Source organism: Lithobates pipiens, unplaced genomic scaffold, assembly GCF_037356315.1.
Source record: "Lithobates pipiens isolate NorthernLeopardFrog02 unplaced genomic scaffold, aLitPip1_a1.2 Scaffold_8, whole genome shotgun sequence".
In the NCBI taxonomy this organism is placed as follows: Eukaryota; Metazoa; Chordata; class Amphibia; order Anura; family Ranidae; genus Lithobates; species Lithobates pipiens.
Window position 1 is genome coordinate 216047813 of NW_027507903.1, and position 26969 is coordinate 216074781.

Consider the following 26969-nt stretch of genomic DNA (forward strand, 5'->3'; position numbering starts at 1 on the left):
GGCTCCACTGCCTGGTTCCCTCAGTGAGGATGGCAGCGCTGGGACCCAAGAGCTGAGGGATATGTCCACCTCGGCGGCCGACATCGCGGGTGCCCTGGAAAGGTAAGTCTCCTTATTAATAGTCAGCAGCTACTTTTGTTTCAGCTGCTGACTTTAAATTTTTTTTTTTTTTTTTGGGACTGAAACACCGCTTTAAGAATATGTTTATAAACCGTTTGCTATGTTTGTGTTGGCAATAGTAGTAAGTAATGGTTTTTGTGGCTTATCCCCTCCTGCTTCCTTTACCTACCCCTTGGTCAGTGAGCCCACGTGTCACATTGGTTGCCGATTGGAAGTCTTTACAGAGGGTGAGCCAGAGCAGTGCCAGGCAAGCTCTGGTCACAATTTGCATAGTAGAGCAGTCTTAAAGCGGAGTTCCACCCACATTTGCATCTTTGCATCATCCGCTTTAATACAGCAAGTTAAAAAACATCATTGGCTGTTTTTATTTTTCATTTTTTTAACTTGATTTACCTGTTTTCCATGGTTTCCTGTTTCGGCTGCCGCAGCGAGGTGAGTCAAGTCCTGCGGCACCTTGGCTCCTGGGTGATGTTTGTCATCATTCCCAGGGGTTAGTGGGCATCGGCGCTTATTAGCATCACATTATTTCCAAACAGGAAATGACATGATGCAAGGCGGTGATCAGCTTAATTTTTAAACCTTATCCCGGAAGAATATACTAGTGGGCTTCACATGCCCACAATTGAGATCGGAGCGAGCTGCCAATCGAATATAAAGGTTAGCTTTATACAAAAATTCTGCAGTACTACAGCGACTTTGCATATAATTACCTTTTTTGAAAGCTAATACAAAGAACATCACTGGTGTCCAGGGGCGGACTGACAACTCATGGGGCCCCCGGGCAATAGGAGATTATGGGGCCACACAGTATATACACACACTACACACACTGTATACACACACTGTATGCACACTCTGTATACACACACTGTATACACATACATACACTGAAAAGGTACTGGAGAGGTTGGGGCAGCTAAAATCTTGGGATATTTAAAAAAAACACAGATTTTTACATAGTGTCCCTGGTTTTATTGCAGCTGGCAACCCTGATGGGGCCCCTTGGTGGCATGGCCCCTGCTGGTGTCTTTTTAAAAAAGAAAACAAAAATAAGGCTGGAACTCCACTTTAAGATGCTGTAGGGACCACAATGAGTCAAACTATTTAAGATATTTGTAGGCTGACTTAAGCTATATCTTTTCTGTGTTGCTAGATTAGCTGCTTCTCCTCCTCCCTATGAGAATGTTGTCATGCGATGAGGGTGGACCTTGACAAGATTTCTACACAGGTTTATCTATTGTTTTTAATTTAACACATACCATCATATTTAAAGGCATAATGTATCACTTCCTATGATATCTTTAGAGTTTGCCATCTCTGGAGTGACTGCCCAATTTAGGTGCCCGTTTAATAATCTTTAATTATGACTGCATTATCGTGGTTTATTTTTTTCTTCACACATGGCAGTGATAATTTATCACCACTAGTGAAAGTTTCAGCTTGTTTATGTGGCTGACTTATCACAAAGATATGGTGTGAAGGCAACATTCACATGGACACTAAGGCCCCTATACTGTCAATGGGCCATTTTTTTCCAGCGTCTCTAACCTCCAGGTGCTGCGTGCAGACAGCTTATTTTTGAAGTCTATTAGGATTCAGCTGCTGCACAGACCCAGCCATTCATCCTAAGGTGACAGGGATGTGGGTAAATGGCTCCAAACACACACGGTCTATACATGCCTCAGAGCTTGTGTGAACAAGGCCATAAGCAGCAGCCCTCACATCTCAATGATGTGAGGGGAATGAAGAAGACTTTAGAAGGCTGCACACAGGCATCCAATTCAGGTGGTCTGCTGGATCTTTCGACTGCTGGGATATCACACGCACATTGCTGTCAGTATCTCTGCCTACACCCCTTATCATCCCTCGTCTGCATTTATGTGCCCGGGCATACCCTAATGACCCTTGCTGCACAGATTCCCCCCTGCTGCTTGGCTGCAGAGAAAGGAGAAAGAGACTGTTCAGTCCATTTCTCCGTCTCTTTCACCAAAGCCCCTCAATGGGCCTTGGAGAAAATTGTAAAACAAAAAATAAAAATAAATACTGTTAATAAAATTGTAAAAACAATAAAAATAAACTTCTGACACCTATCTATGCCTTATTGATACCAACCTCTACCCTAATGACATTGTTCAATGCCCTATTACCATATAAATATATTTACACACACTCATGTGTTTGAGCTTGAGCTTTGGGGAGCAAAACCTAATGCAGTAAGCTGTGCACACCTATGCTGCTCTGGCATTCTAATCCTGGCTAACTGCTTTCTCCCATTCCCCCTTATTACTAACATAGACCATTGCATTGCCTCCACTGCTGTTATATCTATTCCCACTGCCTGAAGTATCCCTCACCCTTTTGTTATTGCCCCGCGTATTCAAACAAAAGAAATCCAGAATTTGCTGCAACACTTCACATTTATTGATCCTTCAAGACCTTCAAGACAAGTGGTATTGCTTCTTGGGGTAAAAAAAAAGGAAAATCATTTGATGCTATTGTGTACTGACTTACAAATTTATTTGACGTACTAGATGCTTTTATATTATGAGTACACATTTTGAGGTGGATAATTTTTTGAGAAGGGTTGTGCTATTAGTTTTTGCATTAATATATTGGTCACTGGTGAGGTGAAATCACTGTCACAGCCAGCAACACTATTTTGAGGTATTCACGAGTTATTTATAAGTTTGCGCTTTTTTAGTTATTAATTGTGTTGATTGCTTTAGAGACTGTTTAATATATGAACACTGTTTCATCTTCTGCGATGCTGGAAAAAAATATTCAGATAAGGTACAATCGATATCTTAAATCTACGGTTAATGACTTATGTGTTGTTGAAATCGTTATCTTTGTCATCTTATTCATGGTACCTCTACACCAACTGACAGCTTATAGCACATACAGTATCTTTTCTCCATAGCACTGTATATAAATAATTTAAAAGAGGAGTGTAGGTTGCAAAAAAAAAACCTGGATGTCTGTGACACCTAATGCTGCAGTGGTCCCCTGCCAACTCTAAACTGAGAACTGAGTGATCAAAGATTACTTATCACTCAGTTCTTGGGTTCATTGCTCTGTGCTCTGGTCCTCCAGCGCTCCTAGGAGTGCTGGGCCATTTAGAGGGCGGGAGTGGCTGGCTCAGGTTCTTTGCGGGGTGCTGAGAGGCTGTGCCAGCTGTGGGTCAGGCATCTGGGGTGATCCCTATAAAGCCAGGACTGACTCTGTGACGTAAGCCGACAGCAGATTTTAGCCTGCTGTTGGCTTAATCTGGGTCACAGCATTGCAGAACTTAGTGCACTCCTGTGCCCCACAGAATTAAGGCCAAAAGAGTTTTGGCCATGCTTCTTCTTTTAAAGCTGAACTCCGGGCTGATCTAGAAGACTCACATTTATTGTGGCTCTATCATCTTTAAAAATAGTAGTTTTTACATTTTTAATACATTTGTTACTTTTTTGTTTTGTTTATTTTAATGCAAGCAGTGTAAGTGACCTGATATCAGCCTCTTGCAGTCTCTGTATAGCAAAGATGGAGTGTAAGTGGACAGAAGCCAATCGCTATGTATGCTGATAGGGAGCATGGGGGGGGGGGGGACAAGGTGTCAGAGAAATGAGCTGCTTCTCCGGTCACTATTTAGTCACAAGCTGGGGCATTTCTAGGATGACCTTGGCTCAGAGGAAGTAGGATAAATTATGCTCTCCTTCAGACTTATGACACCTAGTGATAGAAAAAGTACAATGGAGGAAGTGTCTGGATTGAAAGCAAGTATTGCACCCAAAGCTTGTTATGTTAGCTTATCTTTTTAAGGACATTTCATTGTTATCTTGTTGTTTTTGACATATTTGTTTTCTGGATTGAGACAAGAAAATCATTTTAGAATCCTATCTTTTTAGTAACATGAAGGGATATAACAAATGTTCAGGTTACCTCTCGGGGAGACTAAAATTTGCTTTGTGGAATGATTAGAAGTTAATGATCGTTGCCACCGCGGTTTGAAGGAAGCAGATGGGTTAACGGCAGCTCAGAGTGCAGGCCCCCATTTGTTACTATAGTGCTAAAATCCTCTGCTGACCTGCTTAGATTAATCTCTTCAGAGTTAGTTATTTCCCCATCCTTTTTTGTTCTCAAGGCAGTTGGATTTGTGAACATTCAGTGGAGATATTTGCTGGGTGTGAACACAGAAATAGACCCATGTGAAAGTGGAGGGCTGCGATGGATTGCTCATGAGGGTGTTGCTGAGTACATAGCTCCCAATTGTCCCTCTTTGGAGCAAAGTCTGCCTGTCCTTTCTTTCCCCTCAGTCATCTCTTTTTGGTCTAAAATCCTTCTGTCTCTCTTACCTTTTCATTTGTACTTATTTTTGGTCTTATGTACATACCTTTTTAAAAAAAAATTACTACATAACGACTAATCAATTACATCTGTATATTATTTTAGTAAACTATCATTTTTTTTTTGTGAAACGGACATGACAAGATGAAGTCATTTAATAATTTAAAGAAAACATTTGCATTTGCCATTGTTGGCTTTTACAGATTTCCACAATTTGTCATTCTTGTCCTGGACTTTTAACCCATTGTGTCACTGACCTGAAACACGAATTCAGAGTGGGAGTTCAGACTCTATTGTACTAATGTACTACTAATGTACATTTTCAAGGTCTCAGACTAACTAAGTGGAACAGCTACACAGGCGGCACCTTTAAAATTCACTTGGGCCTTCAGTTTTAAAAAAGCCAAATGCCTACCAGGTCCATCAAAACAAAGTCTTACAGTTTTTCTTTAAAAATCAGCCAGAACCTGCCTCTTACCAGTATCTTGGAGTGCAGGCTCCTTGCTCTTCGTTGAGGAAGTGGTCTCTATACAGGTATGGCACACCCACTGGCTGACCCAGAGTTTCTTTAGCTGAGAGCATGAGCTTTGTTGGTAAAGGTCTGACTCAATAGGGGGCATGTCAGACCTCTCCAGTAAGACCACTGCTTCTCCACAGAGAAGCATGCAGCCACTGACAGGCTTTTGTACCCAGGTTGTGGCTGCTCATTTAATGAAAATGAACTGTAAAGAGGGCCATAGAGATTCAAACCATCTATGGGCAGGCTGATTGTACCCAAAATGATTGATTAACTTGGGTATAACCAGCATCTCAAATTTTATTGCCAGAGGCTATAGCTGCTAGCAATAATCACTGTGTGAAAACAGTAGCTCCATGGGAGGTATAAACCCATCATGGTATTGATGGAGGAATTGAGTGAAGAAAATTGTATAATCTATGGCCAGCTTAGGACTGAGTATCTTTTGTTTATTGCACCTGATATGTATTTATTAGAGTTAAACTAAAGGTTCAATTGACTTTAAGAACAAGTCAGTTATGGCCGTTCCAGTATTCCACCGTAAAAACATAAGGGATTGTTTTAAACAATGGTTACACATAGTGAGGGGTACTTGTAATAAATGCCTTTTATGTCAGGTGTGCTTGGGAAAACACCTGCTTTTATGAACAATTGCATACAGTGATAAAAAAAAATATCACCCCCTTTAACCATTTTGTTGCTTTGCAGCCTGAAATGAAGACAGATCTTTTTTGTTTTATTCAGCTGTATTTACTCAGTGTAACTTATAACATACAAGTGAAAAGATATAACACCATGCCAGAAAATTATAAAAAAAAAAAATTCAAAAACATCACTTCGTTGGAAAAAGGATCACCCCCCCTCCCAAATGAGTTGTAAACTCAATCAGGTGTAGCTAATTAACTTCTCAATGGCACACAGCCATTTGACTTCCAACTGTGATCGGTTGTGGTCAATTTGATTTAGATCAACATGAAGAGAGCTTTCCTGGAGCATTTCAGTCCCTGGTAGTGCAAATGAAGCAATCGACTAACTATGGGTGGCAGGGCACTGTCAAAATATCGCCAGGATAAAGTTCTGGACAAGCACAAGTCAGGAGATGGATACAAAAAAATGCAAAGGACTTATCATTCCCGAGAAGCACAGTGAAGTCTATTATTAAGAAGTGGAAGGTATTTGGTATAACACAGACCCTCCCTTGATCAGGATGTCGCTCCAAACTGGATGGAAGAGGCAGAAGGAAACTGTTCAGAGAGGCTGCCTGGAGGCCTACAGCAACTCTGAAGCAGTTGCAAGAATTTATGGCAAAGACTGTGTGCATGTGACAATAATATCAAATTCTTCACAAATGTGGCTTGTATGGGAGGTTTGCAAGAAAAAAAGCACTCCTCAAGAATGGCTACATGCAGTCATGACTGAGCTTTGCCAAAAGGCACCTTGACGATTCTGAGGCTACATGGAAAAAGGTATTCTGGTCAGATGAGACTAAAATGGAATTTTGTCATCAACACCAAAGTCTGGTAGAAATCCAGTACAGCTCACCATCCAAATAACACCATTCCTACAGTAAAGCATGGAGTTGGTAATATCCTGTTATTAGAGTGTTTCTTTTCAGGAGGGACTGGAGCACTTGTCAGGATAGAAGGACAAATTGATGGGGCAAAATACTTTAACATTTTTGAGGGAAATCTGCTACCCTCTGCTAGAAAGTTGTCACAGGGATGAAGGTTTACCTTCCAACATGACAGTGACCCAAAGCACACACCAAATATGACCACACAGTGGTTGAAGGAGAAAAAGATGAATGTCCTTGTATGGCTTAGTCGGAGCCCAGACTTAAATCACATTGAAAGCCCATGGAATGACTTGAAGACTGCAGTCCTTAAACAGTCACCATCAAATTTAACTGAACTTGAACAGTTCTTCAAAGAAGAGTGGGCAAATACTGCAAAGTCTACACGTGGAAAGTTAGGAGAGACCTATCCCAACAGACTAAAGGCTGTAACTAAAGTAAAAGGTAGTTCAACAAAATATTGACATAAGGGTGGTAATCCTTTTTCCAACTCTGTGATTGTTTTTGAATTGAGTAAATATACAGTATCTCACAAAAGTGAGTACACCCCTCACATTTTTTGTAAATATTTGATTATATCTTTTCATGTGACAACACTGAAGAAATTACACTTTTCTACAATGTAAAGTAGTGAGTGTACAGCTTATATATCTTGACACACAGCCATTAATGTCTAATCTTCTGGCTACAAAAGTGAGTACACCCCTAAGTGAAAATGTTCAAATTGCATCCAATTAGCCATTTTCTCTCCCTGGTGTCATGTGTCTCGTTAGTGTTACAAGGTCTCAGGTGTGAATGGGGAGCAGGTGTGTTAAATTTTGGTGTTATCGCTCTCTCATACTGGTCACTGGAAGTTCAGCATGGCATCTCATGGCAAAGAATTCTCAGAGGATCTGAAAAAAAAACAATTGTTGCTCTACATAAAGATAGCCTAGGCTATAAGATTTCCAAGAACCTGAAACGTAACGTGTTGTTGATTCAGTGCGCATGTGCCGATTGATGTCGGCATATGCAGATACAGGCGATATCTCCTAAACCGTGCTTTGGGAGATACCCGGGGTAGCTACAGGTAATCCTTTTTTTAAGCTTACCTGTAGTAAAAAGTAGTTGTCTGACTTGTTTTGGTCCGACTTTGGAAAAGGTTCCTGCATTACTTTGGTCCAACTTCTGTCCGTTTTCAGCCCATAGAATTGAATAGAAGTCGGGGTCCTCATCTTAATTGAAGTCATTTGGATCCAACATTACAAGAAGGTGTTCTCTGAAGTTGCTTCAAGTCACATCAAAGTTGCCTGGCAAAGTTGAGTGACTTTAATGCTGCAGCAGTGTGAACCCGGTCTTAAACAAAAACGTTGTCTGTGTGACATCTAATGGATGCCTTAATTTTCTTATATAATTATTAAATTTACTGTTCTGTTGATTCTATATATATATATATATATATATCTGTATTAACTACATCAATTGCCTTCTGTATGATTTTTACCGACTGTATCATCAATGATCAATTATATTAAATACTTTATACGAATATTACTATGTAAATCTTGTGATAACGGTATTATTATATGTATTATTAAATGATTGGTATAGTTGTGATGCCTTGGAATATGTTACAATATGACCTTATTATTTAGGCAGTAGAAACAGCTGATTAATGATTGACTTGCCTCAATTAAAGTCCCATTCCAATTTTCTACACGTTTTACCTAATTTAGGGATGGAGGCAAGTCAATGTTTTAACAGGATTGGGGCAGGTCACAATTTCTCTTTTAAATGTTGTCTGTCTTCATTTCGGGTGAATATTTTAAATGGGGTGATTCTTTTCTATACCTATTGTTTTTTTTACTAAAGTAGAAAAACTGGTCTCAGCCATTTACAACTTATTTAAATATACTAACTGCATGCCATTAGTGGTCTGAATGCATAGGCTGAGAATTGCTAGGGATAGTCTGATGTCCCAGGTTCAAATAAATATAGGGGTTGATATAATAACACTGAAGAGTGCAAAATCTGGTGCAGCTCTGTATGGTAGCCAATCAGCTTCTAACTTCAGCTTCTTTAATTATGCCTGGACAAAAAAACCTGGAAGCGGATTGGTTCCTATGCAGAGCTGCGCCAGATTTAGCACCCTCCAGTTTTAGGAAATCAACTCCAGAGCATCAAGTTACTTGGATATTGTGTTTGGCTTTTTCCATTAATACAAATTGTTTGCTCTTTGCAAGAGGACTAGACTTATACCATTGTTATAATTTTAATGAGTTATGTCCTAATTTAATTAACAGCAGTGTCTTATTCGTTATAACCAGATAATTGGTGTTTTCCTGAGTAACAGAAGCACAGGAATCAGGGCAAACGGTTCTGAAACCAGCTTGACTCCAGCCTGGTAATTAAGAGTCAGGATATTTTATAAGTCTAACAGATTGCTAAAAAAAAAAAAGTGGGTACATTATATTCTTAGTAGTCTATTCTTTTGGCTCTATTCCAACATAATTAACACTTACTTATATAACATAGTATGATTTAATTATTAGAAAGCATTATAATAGGTGTATATACAGGTTCAGAACATTTGAAAAAAAATGGATGAAGGCTCCTCATTTTAGTTATGTCTTACCTAGCCTTTTTGTCCTTCACGATTTAGCTGGTTTCTTGTTTTTTAAAAAAATATATAAATGCCAATCTGCAGATTTCATTATTTACATTAATAAATGCCTCATTCTTTGAGTGTATAAAAATACAGTCAGGCCTGCATCTATTACTGTCTCCCTCCCATTAAAGCACAAAGCAAAATAATCTATATTGTTGCTTTAACACAATGCTCACTGTGCATTTTCAGTGTAAATGCCATCATTGGGAGTCCAGACAAAGGTCAGACTGTGCAGCAGCGAGTCGGATTTTAGCTACAAGCATAACACAGTCACTCAATAAATAAGTCATGTTCACCCGTAATACTTTAGTGAAATGGAAAACGAAAACAGGCCATTTCAGGTATTATATTAATTTAGGGCACTTTTGAACCCATGTGTTGCAGTACTGCAACGCACCCTCCCAGCACATGGTAAGCAGGATCTTGTGTTTTAAACTGCTAAAAATGCTACACGCATGATTTTTTGGTTTGTTGTGGTGTGTAAGGCAGCCAATTCCAAAGAAAGGCAAGCTGTCTTAATGCAATACATGTTGACCCATGATGCAACATGCCCTTTAACCACATCAGTACTGGGCACTTTCACCCCCTTCCTTCCCAGAACAATTTTAAGTTTTCAGCGCTCTCGCACTTTCAGTGACAATTGCGCGGTCATGCTACGCTGTACCCAAATGGAATTTTTATCATTTTGTTTGCACAAATAGAGCTTTCTTTTGGTGGTATTTATTCAATTTTTTTTCGATATAAGGAAAAAAAGTGGAAGTTTGGAAAAAAAAAAAACAATATTTTCTTTCTATTTTAAAAGAAATCCAATAAAATCGAATTTTGTCATAAATTTAAGCCAAACGTTATTCTGCTACATGTGTTTGGTAAAAAAAAAATCTCATTAAGTGTATAATAATTGGTTTGTGTGAGCACGGACATATATATGCAAATGATCATGTTCAGATGTGTGCAGATAATCATTGGGCCAAGTGATTTTACTGTTAAATCTGTGGGGGACAGGTGTTTTTACTATGTCGGAACGTGTGTGGGGACGTGTTTTGGGGACACGTGTGTTTTACATTGTGTACATGTGTGTTTTACACTGGTGATCAGTGTGTAAAAAGCTGTAAAAAACAGCTCATACTCGCTGATCACCAGCCGGCTGCAGTGATCTGCTATCCTCTCCTCACCAACAACTTCTGTGTGAGGAGAGCCAATCGCCTAGCAACCGGCTCTCTGTTTACATCACACAATGGCTGTGATTGGACACGGCCCTCATGTGATCAGGAGGGCCAATCACAGAGCCCTCCTGCCGATCAGAGATGCGCCGTGTCCAGGTGACACGAGCGCATCAGGATCGTGCCGCTGCCGATCCGCCTCCTTCTGAGGGACGTTCCTGAACGTCCACTCAGGAGAGAGCGCTTACCTGGATGTACATATGCAGTAGACGGGTTGGAAGTGGTTAAACACACTACATCGGGCTACATCGAAATAGTTTTTATTTACGTGCACGGTTAAAATTACATAAAGTATATCCAAAAAAAAATTATTGAACATTTCACATACAAAAAATCTCTGATATAGTAGCACATATGCATATAAGATTAAACAGTTGATATCCTAAAGCTCAACACTTTTGTAAAACAACATTCACTTCTTCAGGAGTTAATCCTATCCATAATGACATCTGCAGAGACCATATCATTAATATAACCTAATGAGAAGCAGGCATCCTGAAGTGGATGACTGGGGATAAAGAGAAGGCAAATGTATTACTTTCAGCTCTGTGTATACAAAGAAGCATGGGTGAGCTCAAGTCCATAATGGGGATGGTATTGACACAGCCCCAAATGATCCACAGTGGCTCAAAAATTATATGGTCCAGATATCGGGGAGCTAGAGAAAGTGCAGAGAAGGGCAACCAAACTGAAAAGAGGCATGGAGGAGCTCAGATATGAGGAAAAATGAGAGGAACTGAATTTGATTCTGGCCAGCTCAGTTGATTGCTTTTAAAAAAAAGCCTGGATTCTTTCCTAAATGTACATAATATAACTGGGTCCTAACATTTATAGTTAAAGTTGATCCAGGGAATATATTGCCTCTCCGGAGATCAGAAAATGTTTTCCCTGCTGTACCAAATTGGATCATGCTGCTATTTTTTATTTTTTTTTCCTTCCTCTAGATCAACTGTGGGTATAGGAGTATATAGGATTGTTTTTATTTTTTTATTGGTTGAACTAGAGGGACTTGTCTTTTTTTCAAACTGACTATGTAACTCTATAACCCATAAGATGTAGTAAACCACCAAACTGGAAACACAAAGCAGAAGTCACATTAGAGTCCACAAGTCACATTAGGGTCCTATTCCACCTGTCTCATGATGGTTACTCTCTTGGTAGCTGTTTTTCACTGGAATATATTTGGCTGATATCTATGCCCCTTGATACATATTTTGTAGCTGTCTGCTGCATTTAGTGGGCTCTGGTCTGTGACTTCTGCTGTGTGTTTTTCATTTGGTGGTTTCCTGCCCTTTCCACAGCTCCTGGACAAAACTCTCCTGATAGTGCTTTTCCATTGCACTCCATTTTTTTTTTTTTGCGATCCAAATCTGGTGATTGTTGGGTAAGTTTTGACCTTTTTACTGCTTGTCAACTTACATCCATTGGAAGTATTTTCTTTTACAAATATCCTCTTTTGGATACTTGCTTCCTATTCGAGTTTTAGGATATCAACTGGCTATTCTTGTATGCATATGTGCTACTATATCAGAGATTTTTTTTTGTATGTGAAATGTACAATTACCATTTTTTTGGATATACTTCATAGAATTTTAACCCAATTTTAATTACGCATGTAAATATAAACTTGTTTTTTTTTTTTAAGAATGTATTGACTTGTCTTTCTGGTGCAGCTCTTTTAAAGTCCAATGAGAAATTTTTGTATATGAGAGTTCTCATGCCTTTAGTTGGCTGTTAGACTGCCAGTCCGGTTTATCAAATAGGCAGTGCGACAACATGGTGAAGCAGCGCACACGTTGGGTTGACAACGCTGCTGCTCCTATTTATGATCAGTAGCTTAGTGTTTTTTGCTTGCAACAAAGTGCTGTTATTGATAAGATCATCATGTATTAGGAAAAACATTTTGAAATCGATAAAAAAAATAAAAATTTGATTCGAAAAAATGTATGCAGTGCGGTATAACACCAGGCACGCTAAATAGATTTAGGATTTACATAAACTTTAAAAAAATGTAAATTAAATTTAATCTTGAAAACATGGTGTGTAAACTGAAATTAAGTGCAGTTATTTTATTTCTGTTTTACTTTTTTTCTTTCAAGCAATCTATTTACCTAACATCATCTTTGAGACTGTGAGAAAGATCTGCAATGACAGGTTAAGCAGTTGCTGCAGCAAAGCTGACATTTTGTCAGGTTTAAATTTTATATTCAGCATTTAATATTTTTTTGTTAATGCTCTGACAGTTGCTTTCTAAGGCATCACAGAATATCAATTTGAGAGATGGGGCTGACTACACTACATCCACCAGTATGCTAATTGTTCACCTGCACTGTAAATGAATGTAAAATATTTTTTTCCTCTTGCAGTGAACGGTTCTTTGTAAGGCTGAATAGGAATGGGCTGCCTAAATCTCCAGAGAAGACAGAAAGATACAGTTCTCTCTTTGTTGTAAGTGTGATGTCTGTGATTAATTTCTTCATGCCTACAAAGCTCAAGTGGAGGCTTGTTGAAGTGTAACCATTTCAAAATGAATTGTGTTTTAATTGATCAGAATTAGTACGGCTAAAGCTGAAAATGATCAATTTTAATAGCGCTAATAACAAACCGTGGAGTTTTTTCTATTTAGTAGGGGTGTGCATTAACACTTTTGGGCAGACTTGAATAGTTAGGTTAATAAATGATCCTAACGGTTTGAAGTTGTTTTCGTATATTATATAGTGAGGACATCGTAGCCAGTGTGAATGATATACAAAGTAGAGAGAGTCATTCAGATGGCTTCTTTTTTTTTGTTATGACTTCTGTGAACGCAAATCACATCAGTGCGTTTCACCCATGGTATTTTGTGATTTGAGCTTTCCTAATACTATGTGGACTGTGTTGGGCACTAGCAGTGTTTTCTTGTCTCCATTCTATTTCTTCTTCTTAGTTATATATCTCTCTAGTATTTATAGTAGACAGTGATGTTTCACATTATGAAGTTAGACCTGCCCATTTCAGTTATTCCATAGTCACGAGATGCATTCTTATTTATTGTAACCATGTTTCTTTTGAAAATGTGTACTGTGAATATTTTTACATAAAAGAAAAAAATACATCTGGAAGCAACCAAGAACCATAGGGTGTCCTATAATTCAGTAAATGTTACCTTACCACAACACAAGATAGGCCAGATGTCCTGAGCTTTGGTTATTGCACTTACTGTGATTTTAAAGTCTAGTTCATATACTGCATCCTCATAATATACTGTATAATATTTGCTACCAACCAATGGAATATGAAAAGTCTGACATTAGTTATAACACAGTTTGTTGAAACTTTTTCAAACTGTGAAACATTTTAAAGGAGCTTTTCACTTTCTACAGAGCTGAATCATAACTTAAAGTGGAACTTCACTGAATCTGAGCACCGCAAACCAAAACTTTTGTTTAATTCATTTTTAATATTCAATGCAAACTCTCCCATCCACATATGTCTCCATGTTTTATTTTTACTAAGAAATCACTTTGAAAAACTCCCCCTAGCATTTCTGGCCGTGGCTATCTTGAGTAAGGGCAGATGATTCATGTAGCATTTACTTCCTGGAATTCATCTGTCCTTAGCTCATGCATGCAGACAGGAGGGTGTGCTTAGCTGAGAGAACCCCTTCTCCCCTCCTAAATACTCCTGGGATGTATGACATAATTTTGCCTAAGCATGAAAACCAGGAAGTAACTGAAGAAATGCCAAAGTTTAAAACAAGTGAATATGAAATACTACTCTTTTTACTAATGCTAGCAGCATAAGGATTACAAATGGTGAATGTTTATTGAGAGAGTGTAGTTCCACTTTAATTAGCAAAGTAACACAGAATAGTTCTTTTTTTGTTGATCCATACTTTTGCTGGGATCCTCAGTTTCAGATTTCGTCAGCTGTACAATTGCTGCTGGGTTCTCTAATGCCTTGTTTCCACTGAGTGGATCGGTTCGGGTAGGTACAGTTTGGAAGGGTTATAATGGTCCGGCCTATTCAGGTGAGCATTTCCACTGCAAGTCAGACCACCAGGGGCCATGCGGTAGGGGTGCAACGGATCGGCACCGATCTGCGATCCGAACCGGTCACCCCGCTCTGATTGCCACACGCCGCGATCCGGGGAGCGATCCGCAGTCTCGGCCTTAGGAAAGGCCGCGGCTTCGGCCTAGTTCTGGAGCGGCGGCCATCTTGGTACACCTGTCAGCGTTTACAATGTGATCGCTCCATGACGGAGCGATCACCTGTAAATAAACCCAGTTCCTCTCTCCCCTCTTAGTACTGATCTGTACAGTGGAGGGAAGAAATCGGATGGCAGCCACAGCCATCCCAGCAATACCCTGCCAATACTCTGCAATACATACCCTGCAATACATACCCTGCCAATACTCTGCAATATAAATACAGAAAAAATCAGCGCAATACAACCTCTTTACAAAAAGCTGCTGAACACCACGGATCAATTACCAAATCCCAAAATACAATATATCAAACAGATGGTACAGCACTCTAACTAAAATAAAATGATTACTAACATATTAAAATGAACCACCACCAATGGTAAAATTGGCTGCTCACCTCATCGTATGGACCCTTTAAATTACAGAGGGTCGTAGGCACTTAAATATCAACGAATGCTTATCAACTCGTCCAATCGCTGTACTCCTCTCAGACAATATCCGACCGATTCACAAACGAAAATACAGCTTTCTCCCATTCAGAGTCAAATGAACTGACATGTTCGTGGAATACCCACACTGGATCGGTATATAGGAGTATTCACATTTCCTCAGACCATGTGGATAGAAAGACAGGCTCTCCATAGAAAAACGTTTGTCACCTTTCTGGACCAAATTAGACTGCCTGTATGCATAGAACTGTGTCTTAAATGTTAAATATATACTAATGATTGCTCAAGTTAATGAAGAACATTTTTTTGTTTTTCAGGACTTGAGTTCAAGTGACCTTCGGAAAGACATTTTCATCACTGTACATATTATCAGAATTGGTAAAAAGAAAAAAAAACTTTTAATAAATGTGGCACTTTTCTTTTAAAATATAAGAATGTATTCGTTTATTTTGCTAATTCGGGATGTGGGGAAAAACCTGGGAAGCAATTGCCATTCTCTAGGTGTGATTTTTAACAATGCTAGGATTCTGAAATATTTTTGCAGACAGCTGCAGTCACTCGCTTTTTCATATTTCCTAATTGCGGTTTGTATTGTTTTTTCAGCCATGTATGATTCTCTCCAGACTGCACACAGCAATTTTTTTTATTTTGAGGTTTTATTTATTTTATTATTTTTTTCCAGATTTTGGCTGAATGGTACATTCCTCTATAAACTGCATGAACCAGTCACATTGAAATAAAAATGTTCCTTTTTATCTGCTTTTATTGTTTCAGTTTAAATTTTTTTACTGCTGCATCTTACACAACTGTCTATTAGACCCCTTTCACACTGCAGCACCATTAAAGCGCTGATCATTTTTGCGATGCTTTTCTGACGCTAGCAGGGCACTTTTTATGGTCACATGACAATGCGACCTTTAACAAAAAAAAAAGGAAGAAAGTCCAGTTTTGTGGTGCTTTCAAAGTGCTTTTAATGGCGCGTACACACGATCAAACAATCCGGTGGAAAAGTCCAGCAAACTCAAGACCGCCGGACAATCCGCCCGTGTGTAGCCTCCGGCTGACTTTTTTTTACCCAAAAGTCCGGTGGACTAAAAGTATTTTTGCACTCCAATCTGTCCGCCGGACTCGCTTTTCGGCAGATAGTACGGCCGTGTGTGTGCTAGTCTGCCGTACGTTTTGAAATGAGCGGACTTTTCCCACGCGGAGAAAAGTCCGCTCATTTTGAGCATGTCTCCAAGTAGCCAGGGCCAGTGAAGGAGGCGTCGCTGGCCCCATCACCTGGTATGGAGTTAAAGGGGAATCCCTACGCCGAAAAATCGGCATGGGCCTCCCCCCCTAGGTCCACATCAGACCCTTATCCGAGCACGCTACCCGGCCGGCCAGGAAAGAGGGTGGGGACGAGCAAGCGCGCCCCCCCCCCCCGAGCCGTGCCAGACTGCATGCCCTCAACATGGGGGGTGCCTTGGGGAAGGGGGGGTCGCATGGCCCTTTAAGTCCATACCAGGTGATGGGGCCAGCGACGCCTCCTTCGCTGGCCCCGGCTACCTGGAGATGCGCTCAAAATGAGTGGCCTTTCCTCCGCGTGTGTGGGCGAGTCCGTTCATTTCAAAAGTACGGCGGATAGTCCGGCTGACTTAGTAACGCGTATTAGTCCGCTGAAAATTGCCGCGTGTGGGCAAGTAGCTCGTTCGGAAAGTCCGCCAGACTAAGTCCGCCGGATAGTTGGCTACGTGTGTACGCGGCATAAGTCCGCTGGATAGTTGGCTATGTGTGTACGCGGCATAAGGTGCTTTGGAAGCGCTGTCCATTCATTTCAATGGGCAGGGGCATTTTGGGAGTGCTATTTATAGCTGCCTCAAAGATGCTGCTTGCAGGACTTTTTATAACATCCTGTAAGTTCACCACCGAGTGTGAAAGCACGCATTGCAATGAATGGAAGGCAGTTTTTAGGCACTTTTTAGACGCTATTTCTAGCACTAAAACTCCTGAAAACTGCCTCAGTGTGAAAGAGGTCTTAGGCCCCTTTCACACTGACAATCCATTCAGGCCTGCCTGTCAGTTTTTCAGGCGGACCTGAACGGATGCTCCATAGAGCTCTATGGAGCGTCGGATGTCAGCGGTGACATGTCCGCTGACATCCGTCCTGCTCCGATCCGAAAAAGTGTGATGGAGGAAAAAGCTATTTTTCCATCCATCTGCGGATCGGATTGGGTGACGACGGACACTGCGGTCCGTTGTCATCCGATCTCCCATTGGGGAGAGCGGCACTGTGACAGGTCTGTCCCTGCGCAGTGTGCAGAGACGGACCTGTCATCTCCCTGCTCAGCGGGGATCGACGGTGTGATCCCCGCTGAGCAAACGGATATCCACGGGGCGGATCAGCACTGATCCGCCCCCGTGTGAAAGGACCCTAAGTCTTTCATTAATATGCAATACCTTCAATCTCTCTTGAAACAATTTACTTTGCATCTAGTTTAATGCACCTGATTTGTATTTCCTTATGTCTGTGGACCTCTCCACCCCAACAGTACAGATAAAGCTTCTAACCCTAAAGACAACGCTCCTCAGATTGAGGGAATAAGGTTATCCAACTTCTGGATTTTATTTTACCTAGCAAGGTGTCTTGAAGTGCTCTCCCAGTCCATTTAAGATATTCCAGACCCTAAGCAAGGCGTGCAAATTACTTTTTACAAAAGGGTTATCCACCACATCCAGGATGGGATAATCCTGCTAGCTCGCTCATTTGGTAGCTCATTGTATAAAGTAATATAGTTGGGTTGCTGTGAATGGGTCACATCATTACATTTGCAGTTGATTCCATTATCAGTTGACACAGACATCCATGGTTTATCATTGCATTGGAAATGTCAGTTAGTCAGTTTGAGTTTTAAATGTAATTGTAAAGTTTTCCTGAAGGTAATGCCAGCACCATGGCTGTCTGCTTCCTCTGTGCACTTCCACTGCATGATTATGCACACGTCAGCTGTAAATGTTTGTGATTGGATATTTGGAAAAACATAAGTTCATACCCATAATTCTGCTCAAACCCCAGGGAATTAAAAAAAAAATAATTTACATTGTAAAGTCATTCGTTTACAGTTCATATACAACAATTTTGAGAAGCTATACCTTTATTTACAAATATTCTTATCTATTCTTTTTTGAATTTCAAATGATATTTGTTGTATAGTGTAATGTACAATCATAGATTTTGCAAACGCCTGTGTTAGATGCCATTTTTTTGTTCATTCTTTTAGGCCGAATGGGCGCAGGTGAAAAGAAGAATCCCTCAAACGTGCAATATCGACGGCCTTTTGGTTGCGCGGCTCTCAGTATTGCTGACCTTCTGACTGGAGAATCAAAAGATGACCTCATTTTAAAAGTATACATGTACGTTATAAAAATTCACTTTCTTTACAGTAGCCTTTCTCAACCTTCTTATCCCAGTGGAACTCTTCAAATAAGGTTTAGGTCTTGGGGAACCTCTGCTAAAATTAATCTGGAGTGAAAAAGTGCCCCTTACATTGGTAGTCAGTGGGAAACGTTTGCCTTACATTGGTGGTTAGTGGGACGAATACAACCCTTATATTGGTGGTCAGTGGGAAGAATGTTCCTTACATGTTGGTCATTGAGAAGACTGTTCCTTAGACTGATGATCCGTGGGAATAATGTCTTCCTGATAGTGGTGGTCAGAATTCTGCTATTTCAGACAATGAAAAAGATAATGAGAGGTTGATTAACTAAAGCAGAGAGTGCAAAAGTTGGTGTAGCTGTGCATGGTAGCCAATCAGTTTCTTACTTCAGCTTGTTCAATTAAGCTTTGACAAAATAAAAAAAAACCTGGAAGCTCATTTGTTTCTATGCGGATCTGCACTAGATTTTGCACTCTCCAGTCTTAATAAAGCAATATGATCCCACTGGCTCTGTCTGGGGGTGAAAGCCCTGCAATTATGCAGACATAGCCCAAGGAACACCTAGCAACCTCTGGAGTAAATAGTTGCACAGAACCCTGGTTAGGAATGGCTGCTGAAGCATTTTAAAATGAAATGTGCTATATAGTCGTGCTAGAAATGTAAAAACAAAACAAAAAAAACCCTGTCCATTTGGTGCCTAGTAAGAAATGCCAATTCAAGTAACTGATGCGAAGTAGGGTTATTTACAACAGCGCCATGAGATAGCTGGTAGCAATATCTTTGGAGAAGCATGTCAAAATGTTCTGCTGTAATACATACTTTTTCCAAACACAGCAATGAAGTTAGTTCTGGTCATCTTGGGTCTGGCGTTGGCTGTTGTTTGTGGCAGTGGAAGATATCGTGTCACAGTAAACAATTACTTAGCTGTAATGCAGAGTCAGTTTATGAAATGTGTATCTTGTTAATAAAGACAGCTTCAGCTGTTAAATCCAAGTTTCAGATTCAGCCATGAACACTCTTGTTTACCAAGTGCAGGCAAACTAATCTGTTATGGCAGTAAAATAAGCTGTTGCATAATGAGCTCCTCTAATCATAATGGGTACAAACAGTGGAGAGTGAAATTTTAATTCTTTATATAAGTGTGGTGCTATGTCACCTGTTACAACTGTAGGTAATGCGTTAATAGATTAGAGACATAAAGAATACTGTTAATTTCGTGATAATAGAAGCAGAGGAAGTTGTACCTTTAAAGACAATGAATGATGTTGTTTTATTAGTTTTCTGCACCAATGCCAGTATATAAAACTGCCTTGTTTTCCTTTATCCACCAGTGCAAAATAAATGCCTAACCAACATTTGCTATAGCAGTTTTTTTTTAATTCATTGTTTATTCAAATCATTTTTTTCTAGGTGCAACACTGAAAGTGATTGGTATCAAATCCATGAAAATATTATCAAGAAAATGAATGCTCGCTATAACCTTACAGGCTCAAATACAGGTAAGGAAAAAAAAAAAAATTTTTCCGTTAAAAAAAGTGTACATTTTAAAGTTGGATCATTACTTGTTAGTTGTCTGACAGCAGTCTTGCTGAAAAATAGTTACTGACGTGTTGCTGAGAAATAGTTACTGACGTGTTGCTGAGCGGTTTACAACCACTTTAAAATGTGTTCCCTTTTGCAACTCCAAAAAGTGGAAGATATTTTTGTTGCTGATTTGGTCACATGATCTTTAAAGCGGAGGTCCAACCTAAAATGGACCTTCCACTCATCGGAATCCTCCCCCCCTCCGGCGCCACAATTGGCACCTTTCAGGGGGGAGGGGGGTGCAGTTACCTGGATAATCCAGGTAACTGCACCCACTTCCGGGATAGCTCTCTGCAGAAAGGGGCGTAGATTACGCCCCTTTCCGCAAGTGCCCGCCCCCTTCCGCAAGTGCCCCGCTGCCTGCTGGGAAACACACAGATCCCAGAGGCAGCGGGGACCGTCCTTATTGCTCAGCGCGACTCGCGCATGCGCAGTAGGGAACCGGGAAATGAAGCCGAAAGGCTCCATTTCCTGATTCCCATACCCAAGATGGCGGCGGCAGCACCCGAGTGACGATCTAGAGATCGGCTTCGGGTGCCGACATCGCGGGCGCGCTGGACAGGTAAGTGTCACTATTTTAAAAGTCAGCAGCTGCAGTATTTGTAGCTGCTGGCTTTTCAAAAAAAAATGCGGAGTCCCGGCGGACTCCCGCTTTAATGAAGGTTAGGACAAGAGATTATATATACCCAATGTGCTGTGCTAAAAAATATATACAATATACTAAAACTCTAAAAATAATAATATGTAATAAACAGATAATAAGATATTATGTAAAATATCCTCAATTATAGTGCAAGCGCTCAGTAATATATATAAATTTTCTTTTTAAAATGCACTATAATTGGGGTTATTTTCCATAATAGCTTATTATCTGTTTATTACCTATTATTATTTTTAGAGTTTTACTATATTGTATATATTTTTTAGCGCTGCACATTGGGGTATATATGTTCATATTGTCACATTTTGAGAAAGTTTTGAGTGCTGACAGATATTTCCTAGTATTTTTTATGTGTTTTTTTTTTTGTGTTTTTGAGTTTGGCAGCTCACAAGGTTTATGTATATAGGACAAGAAATTAGAAAATCAGATCCTTTCCCTTTTGCAGATGTCACGTGACTGACTGCATCATTGTTTCATCATGTGAACTGCACAGAAGAGACTATAGAGCAGCATTTCTAGCATAAGATATTTCAGCTATTTTACTCCTTGGTCTATCTACCCCAACATGACTGGTGACATAACATTACATTTGATTTTAGATCTGCGATCTCTGAACTCCCCCTTCCCCTTTAACTAATTGCTGGCATTAGAGTAAGAAAAAATCCTAAATGCATATTTTACTTCCCTAAATCTGTGGCTATGTGATGTTTGCCCGGGGAGTGGGGGTCCTTCGGATGTCTGTTTCATCACTTGCTGGTGTTAATTTTTATAATGTTTAACCATAAGACCCCTTTCACACCGATCCGCCTAGGGCGTCAGCGGTAAATCGGCGCTGTTCGGCTGCTAGCAGGGTTTTAACTCCCTGCTAGTGGCCGAAAAGGGGTTAAAACCCGGAGCGGCGGTTTTCCAGTGGTATCGCAGCGCTGCCCCATTGATTTCAATGGGGAGCAGCAGTGGAGGAGCGGTGAGTTCACCGCTCCAAAGAAGCTGCTGGCAGGACGTTTTGTGATGCCCTGCCAGCGCACCGCTCCAGTGTGAAAGCCCTCTGGCTTTCACACTGGAGTGAATGGAGCCGCTTTTTTCAAGCGCTATACAGGTGCTATTTTTAGCGCTGTAGCGCCTGTAAAATGCCCGCAGTGTGAAAGGGGTCTAAGGGAATATGTGTAGTTTTTTTCTCTTGATGGAGGTCTGCCCATAAAGTATATATATTTTGGGATTAATTGGTTCCTAGGGTTTCAACTACTTTGATCCACAAATGAACAGAGTCTCGAGGAAAACTGCTAAACTTTTTTTGGGACATAAAGCGGAGTTTCACCCAAAAGTGGTACTTCCGCTTTAAGGAATCCTGACCCCCTGACATACCAGATTTTGCATGAAATTTTTTTGGGGTGGGGAGCGGGTACCTAGTTTTGACAGGTACCCCGCTCCCACTTATGTCCGGGCCGCTTGGGCAGCCCTTTCCTCCCTGCAAACTTCTGGGACATTCACAGGTCCCAGAAGATTGCCCAGGCATGCAGGCCATCTAACTTGACTCGTGCAAGTACAGTGTGCTCCCGGCTGTGAAGCTACAAGCTGTCACAGCTGGGTGCCCACAGTAGTGATGCCGGGGAGAGGGAGAAAACAGAGGCTTCGGGCGGCTGCGTCGCTGAACCGTGGGACAGGTGAGTGGGTGTTTTATTAAAAGTCAGGAGCTACACTTTTTGTAGCTGTTAACTTTTAATAAACACATAAAGGGCTGGAACTCTGATTTATGGATTGCATAGATCACCTAAAGGGAAGTTATCATGTAGTGCATAAATATGTCTTTTAATGGAAAGCACAGTACTTGAATTTTACCTCTAGGTAAGCCTATAATAAGGCTTACATATAGGTAGTGTAAATATCTCCTAAACGTGCACCATTATTTACTGTCCATGCAGCCAGTGAGATCACGGGCTCATGCGCTCTGAAGGAACAGCCTCCTGTGCCATTCCTTCAGAGCCTGTGCTGGGGCCGTTGACTCCCAGGCACATCAGTGAGGTCATCGAGTCCACGAACCTGAAAGCAAGACGGGTGAAGATGGAAGCATTGCTGGAAGGCTTCATTTTCAGGTAAGTTTCTCATAATGTGCTAGTATGCGTTGCATACCTTACCTTACCTTGCAGATAAGAAAAACAAAAAAATATATACAGCATCTTACAACCACTTTAAAATATGTTCCCTTTTGCAACTCCAAAAAGTGGAAGATATTCATATAGTGCATGAACAAACACATTTCATTTACACAGATAATTAATTTTTATATCCATATTTAAAGTCTAAAACCAAACATTCTTTAATTTTGGAAAGTTCAAGGAAATGATAAAATACTTGTCTGTTTTATTATTTGCTGTGTCTCATATGGGATATTTACTTTCTGTCATGAAAACACAAACGGAAATGTGAAGAAATTACTTCAAAGTGAGAACTGTCACTTAGTCCAGTCACATGACTGCAAGAAGAAGCAACATAGATAGGTACTTTGTTGTCAGCTTTTAGAGAACAACATGGGTAGTTACTGTATATAATGCTATCAATGCTGACCAGTTGTTAAAGACTGTAACCTAGTCATCTACTTCAAATAACCCAGTGGACTGCTAATGCAGTTCAATTAATAATCCTGATCTCACAATCTGTTTGTGCATCTGGATTTTCCTATATACATTGTAATATAATTTTACAGCTACCGCATTAAACAAGGTTTTCAGAATGCATTTGGAGGGGACTGCAACCTCTTATCAGCCATTGCTAGTACAATCTTTCTTTTTGCATATAATCCTTAGTAGGACTTAGTAGGGTTAGAGTGGGGAGAGCAGTGTTTATCAGTAAACAATCAGGAGTGTATAAAATTGGACATCAGAGAGACTTTGGGATTGATTTACTAAAGCCCACCACTGTAGGTTGTTCTCTTTGCAGAGGGAATTTTTCCTTAGCTTAGTGAATATGGTGGAAATTCATGTGCAAGGGGGAATCAAAAACCTGTATTTTGCCTTGCATGTGATTGAATGTTGGATGTCGGCAGAGCTTCACTAAATTAAGAGTAAGCCAAGAAAAGTAAGTAGTAAATCAACACATTTGGAAAGAACTGATATTACCTGACTTAGGCTGGCCATACATGTTCAATATTCTTGTACAATTTTCCTTTTAGATTTACCAAAAAAGATAATTTATGAGGTCAAAACTAAACACTTTCAACTGTATCCAATTAGGCAGGCCCTTCCACTGCATAGTTGAAGGCAAAGTTAAAGAAAACTGTACAGAAAATTGTTAGAAAATTCTATGTATGGCCAGCCTTAGAGAATCAAAGATTTTGAGTAGGATATTGTCGGTATTTATACATTTGATGTACTGAAACAATGTCGGCGTGAGTAACCAGATCAAAGTGAAAGTGGTTTATGCATCTTCTCATGGCAAGTATTTACCTGAAATGGTTTGCGCCTTTTAATGCAAGGGTAAAAAAAAAGCCGTGCACTTTTATCATAAAAAAATCTGAAAGTAGGATAGAAAAGATTAGTAGAGTGGAGTCTTAGCTTTTTCTTGAAAACTGTTAGACAGTTGGAGATGTACAAGCTCTGTGCGATCACTGTGATTTTCTCTGGTCTTATTTCATGTTAGGGTAAGTTGTAAAGTGTGCATTTATGACCTAATATACTTGTTTTATTGTCAAGCTTGAGAAGACATACAAAAGAAATAAACATTCAAGGTTATTGCTTACCGGACTCTGCTCAGAGAATGGAAAAGTTCAGAAGCTAGCAGAATTTATCGGCTGCCTGGATCTTTGGCAGGATCTATCTATACATGTATTTAGTTGACTGCTGTTCAAGCTTCCTAACATCTATTTCAGTTCTTAAAGAAGAACTACATCAAAAACAGCCATAATATCATCTGCTTATATCTTTTTTGCTCATGTCAAAAAGGCTAATAATACACTGTACAGTCCTAAAGGCTAATAATACACTGTACAGTCCTAAAGGCTAATAATACACTGTACAGTCCTGTCTGCTATAATGAGGAAAGAGTTGCTTGTCTCTGTGTCTTTAGAACTATGATGGTCTTGGTGTGATCTAAAGCATATTTAGACCCTTCCAAATTCGGTAATGAAAGTGAGTAGCTATGCAGTGGCTAGCGGTTACCTGGCTTATCCGAAGCTCCCATCCATGAAGGCCATCTTCAGAAAAAAATTATTTTCTTTTTTTCTTTCCTACCCACATTGTTCCCACACCTACACATTTTTTGTTTTTAAACCCATACTAAGCTACTTTTAAGTTGCCTTAATCTACTCACAATACCCTCTGCGACACCTCCTTTGGGAATAAAGACCAGAAATCTACTGCCACAGTCCTGACCAGCCTCATTGGCACACCACTGTAATCACACCACTGCTGGAGTCTTTAGAACCTGATGATGGACCCAGTAGAAAGTGGGTAAGTAACATGGGCACCCAAAGAAGAACCCTTGCACTATGTGGAACAGAAGAGAGAAGATACAGGACCCAGCGTGTCACTGGACCACAGATTCAGGTGAGTATGTGGGCATTTTAGAATACACTTTTTATTTTTTTATTTACTAGGTCCTAGTTAGAAGGGAGTGGAGGCTGTTTTAAGAGATGTACAGGGAGTCCTTGGCCCTGGTGAGCAGAGAAAATCCTGGTATTCAAAAAGCAGAACTGTCATTCTGCAGAATGTTGCAGTAGTACTCAAATACAGTATGTGATGGCTAACACAGTTGTATAACTCTGAGGAGTATTACTGCAAAATCAAATAAATAAAAATAAAAAAATCATCCCACATACACAACTAAATAAATAGGGACATTATACAATTTAAAATACCCCTTATCAGGAATATTTGTATAATAATCTACAAATAATCATGCATAAATCACAACTCATCCCATAAAAGTAAAATTTTTTAAATCCCCAACATAATTCCCTGTATATACATAACTCATTCTTCTGCTTGATAAAAAAAAATAAAATACCCCCCCCCCCCCCCCAGTCTTTACTATCATTGTAAACTACATATTTTGATAGGCATGTCTGCAGTTTGAAAAACATTTCTAAGGACCTAATGTTGATGACCTCACCAGGCCAAGAGCATTTTACTTCTGAGTGTACAGATATTGTATATCCTTTTTTACTCCTTAAAACCACAATATAAACAGCATTCAAGTTACATTGATAATTGGTTAAACATCAGCAAAGGTGCTTGTAAACAAGGTGATCACTAAAATATGAAAGAAACCAATGGAAAATTCATCACCTAAATGTCTGGATAACCTACCAGGTCATTATTCATTCAGTATGTGTTACACATCTCTGTTCTGGAACAGAACTGCTAAAAAAATCATTTTTTCACATATATCTTCTGGTAATTACCACACTAGGGATGGCAGTCATTTTATTATTGTGTCATTTTGCTGTTCGGTTATTATGTATAATGTTTTTTTTACCTAATCGCGGTTCTGTTTTTGCAAGTTAATGTTATGTAAAACATGTAAATGCATCTTGTAGTAAAACAATGAAACTTGATTGCCATTATTTTTCAGCAGTGCAGAGCACTGTCAGTTTCATAACAGCTAATTTATATAATCATATAATTAAAGTTGGACAGAAACACTGTGTTCTTCAAATAAATGTAGTTTAGCTTTGTGGTGCTATATTGGTGTAATGTTTACTTTCTTTGCTAATTGAGAGCTGTTCATAAATGCAGAAATGCAGCGCACGTTCAGATCTTGGCTTTGTGCAGTTTTTGCTTTACTAAATCCTCTGTGTATTTAATAGAAATTATTCATTTTTATCAATATAATAATATTCTTTATCACCTGTAGTTATCAGGTGGCAAGTTTCAAGCACAATGGCTGCTTTTTAATAAAATAGAAAATGCAAACAGGTAAGCTTTTTATTGCAAAAGTGACATGCAATGTCTCTTTGACAATAAAGAACATTTACCTGGCTATTGACAGTCCTCAGCAGAATGTGACCTGCACAGTGCATCAGGATGACTGCACTCCTATGCTGCCTCGGGAGTAATGTCATCCCATTCCACCCAATCAAAATGGCCGAGCACTGCCACCAAGACAAACCCAGGGAGAAGATACCCGCGCTTACAAGGGACCTCATAGGCATCAGACCATTGGAATAAAGGTATGCAGTTGTGCCTTTAGACCCCTTTCGCACTGGGGCGTTTTTCAGGCGATTTAGCGTTAAAAAAAGCGCCTGTAAAGAGCTTGAAAGAAGCCTCATCTGC

General features: G+C 39.9%; 1 protein-coding gene across 2 annotated transcripts in view; it reads left to right on the forward strand.

Annotated features, from left to right (window-relative positions):
* The window catches only part of DOCK4 (dedicator of cytokinesis 4), a 490280-nt gene that overhangs the window by 204113 nt on the left and 259198 nt on the right, over window positions 1–26969 (forward strand). For both annotated transcript variants that reach the window (XM_077469314.1, XM_077469315.1), the window contains exons 9-12: window positions 12773–12854; window positions 15360–15420; window positions 18303–18435; window positions 19869–19957. In XM_077469314.1, coding sequence (XP_077325440.1) covers window positions 12773–12854; window positions 15360–15420; window positions 18303–18435; window positions 19869–19957 — 365 coding nt within the window. The remainder of the gene's footprint in view (window positions 1–12772; window positions 12855–15359; window positions 15421–18302; window positions 18436–19868; window positions 19958–26969) is intronic.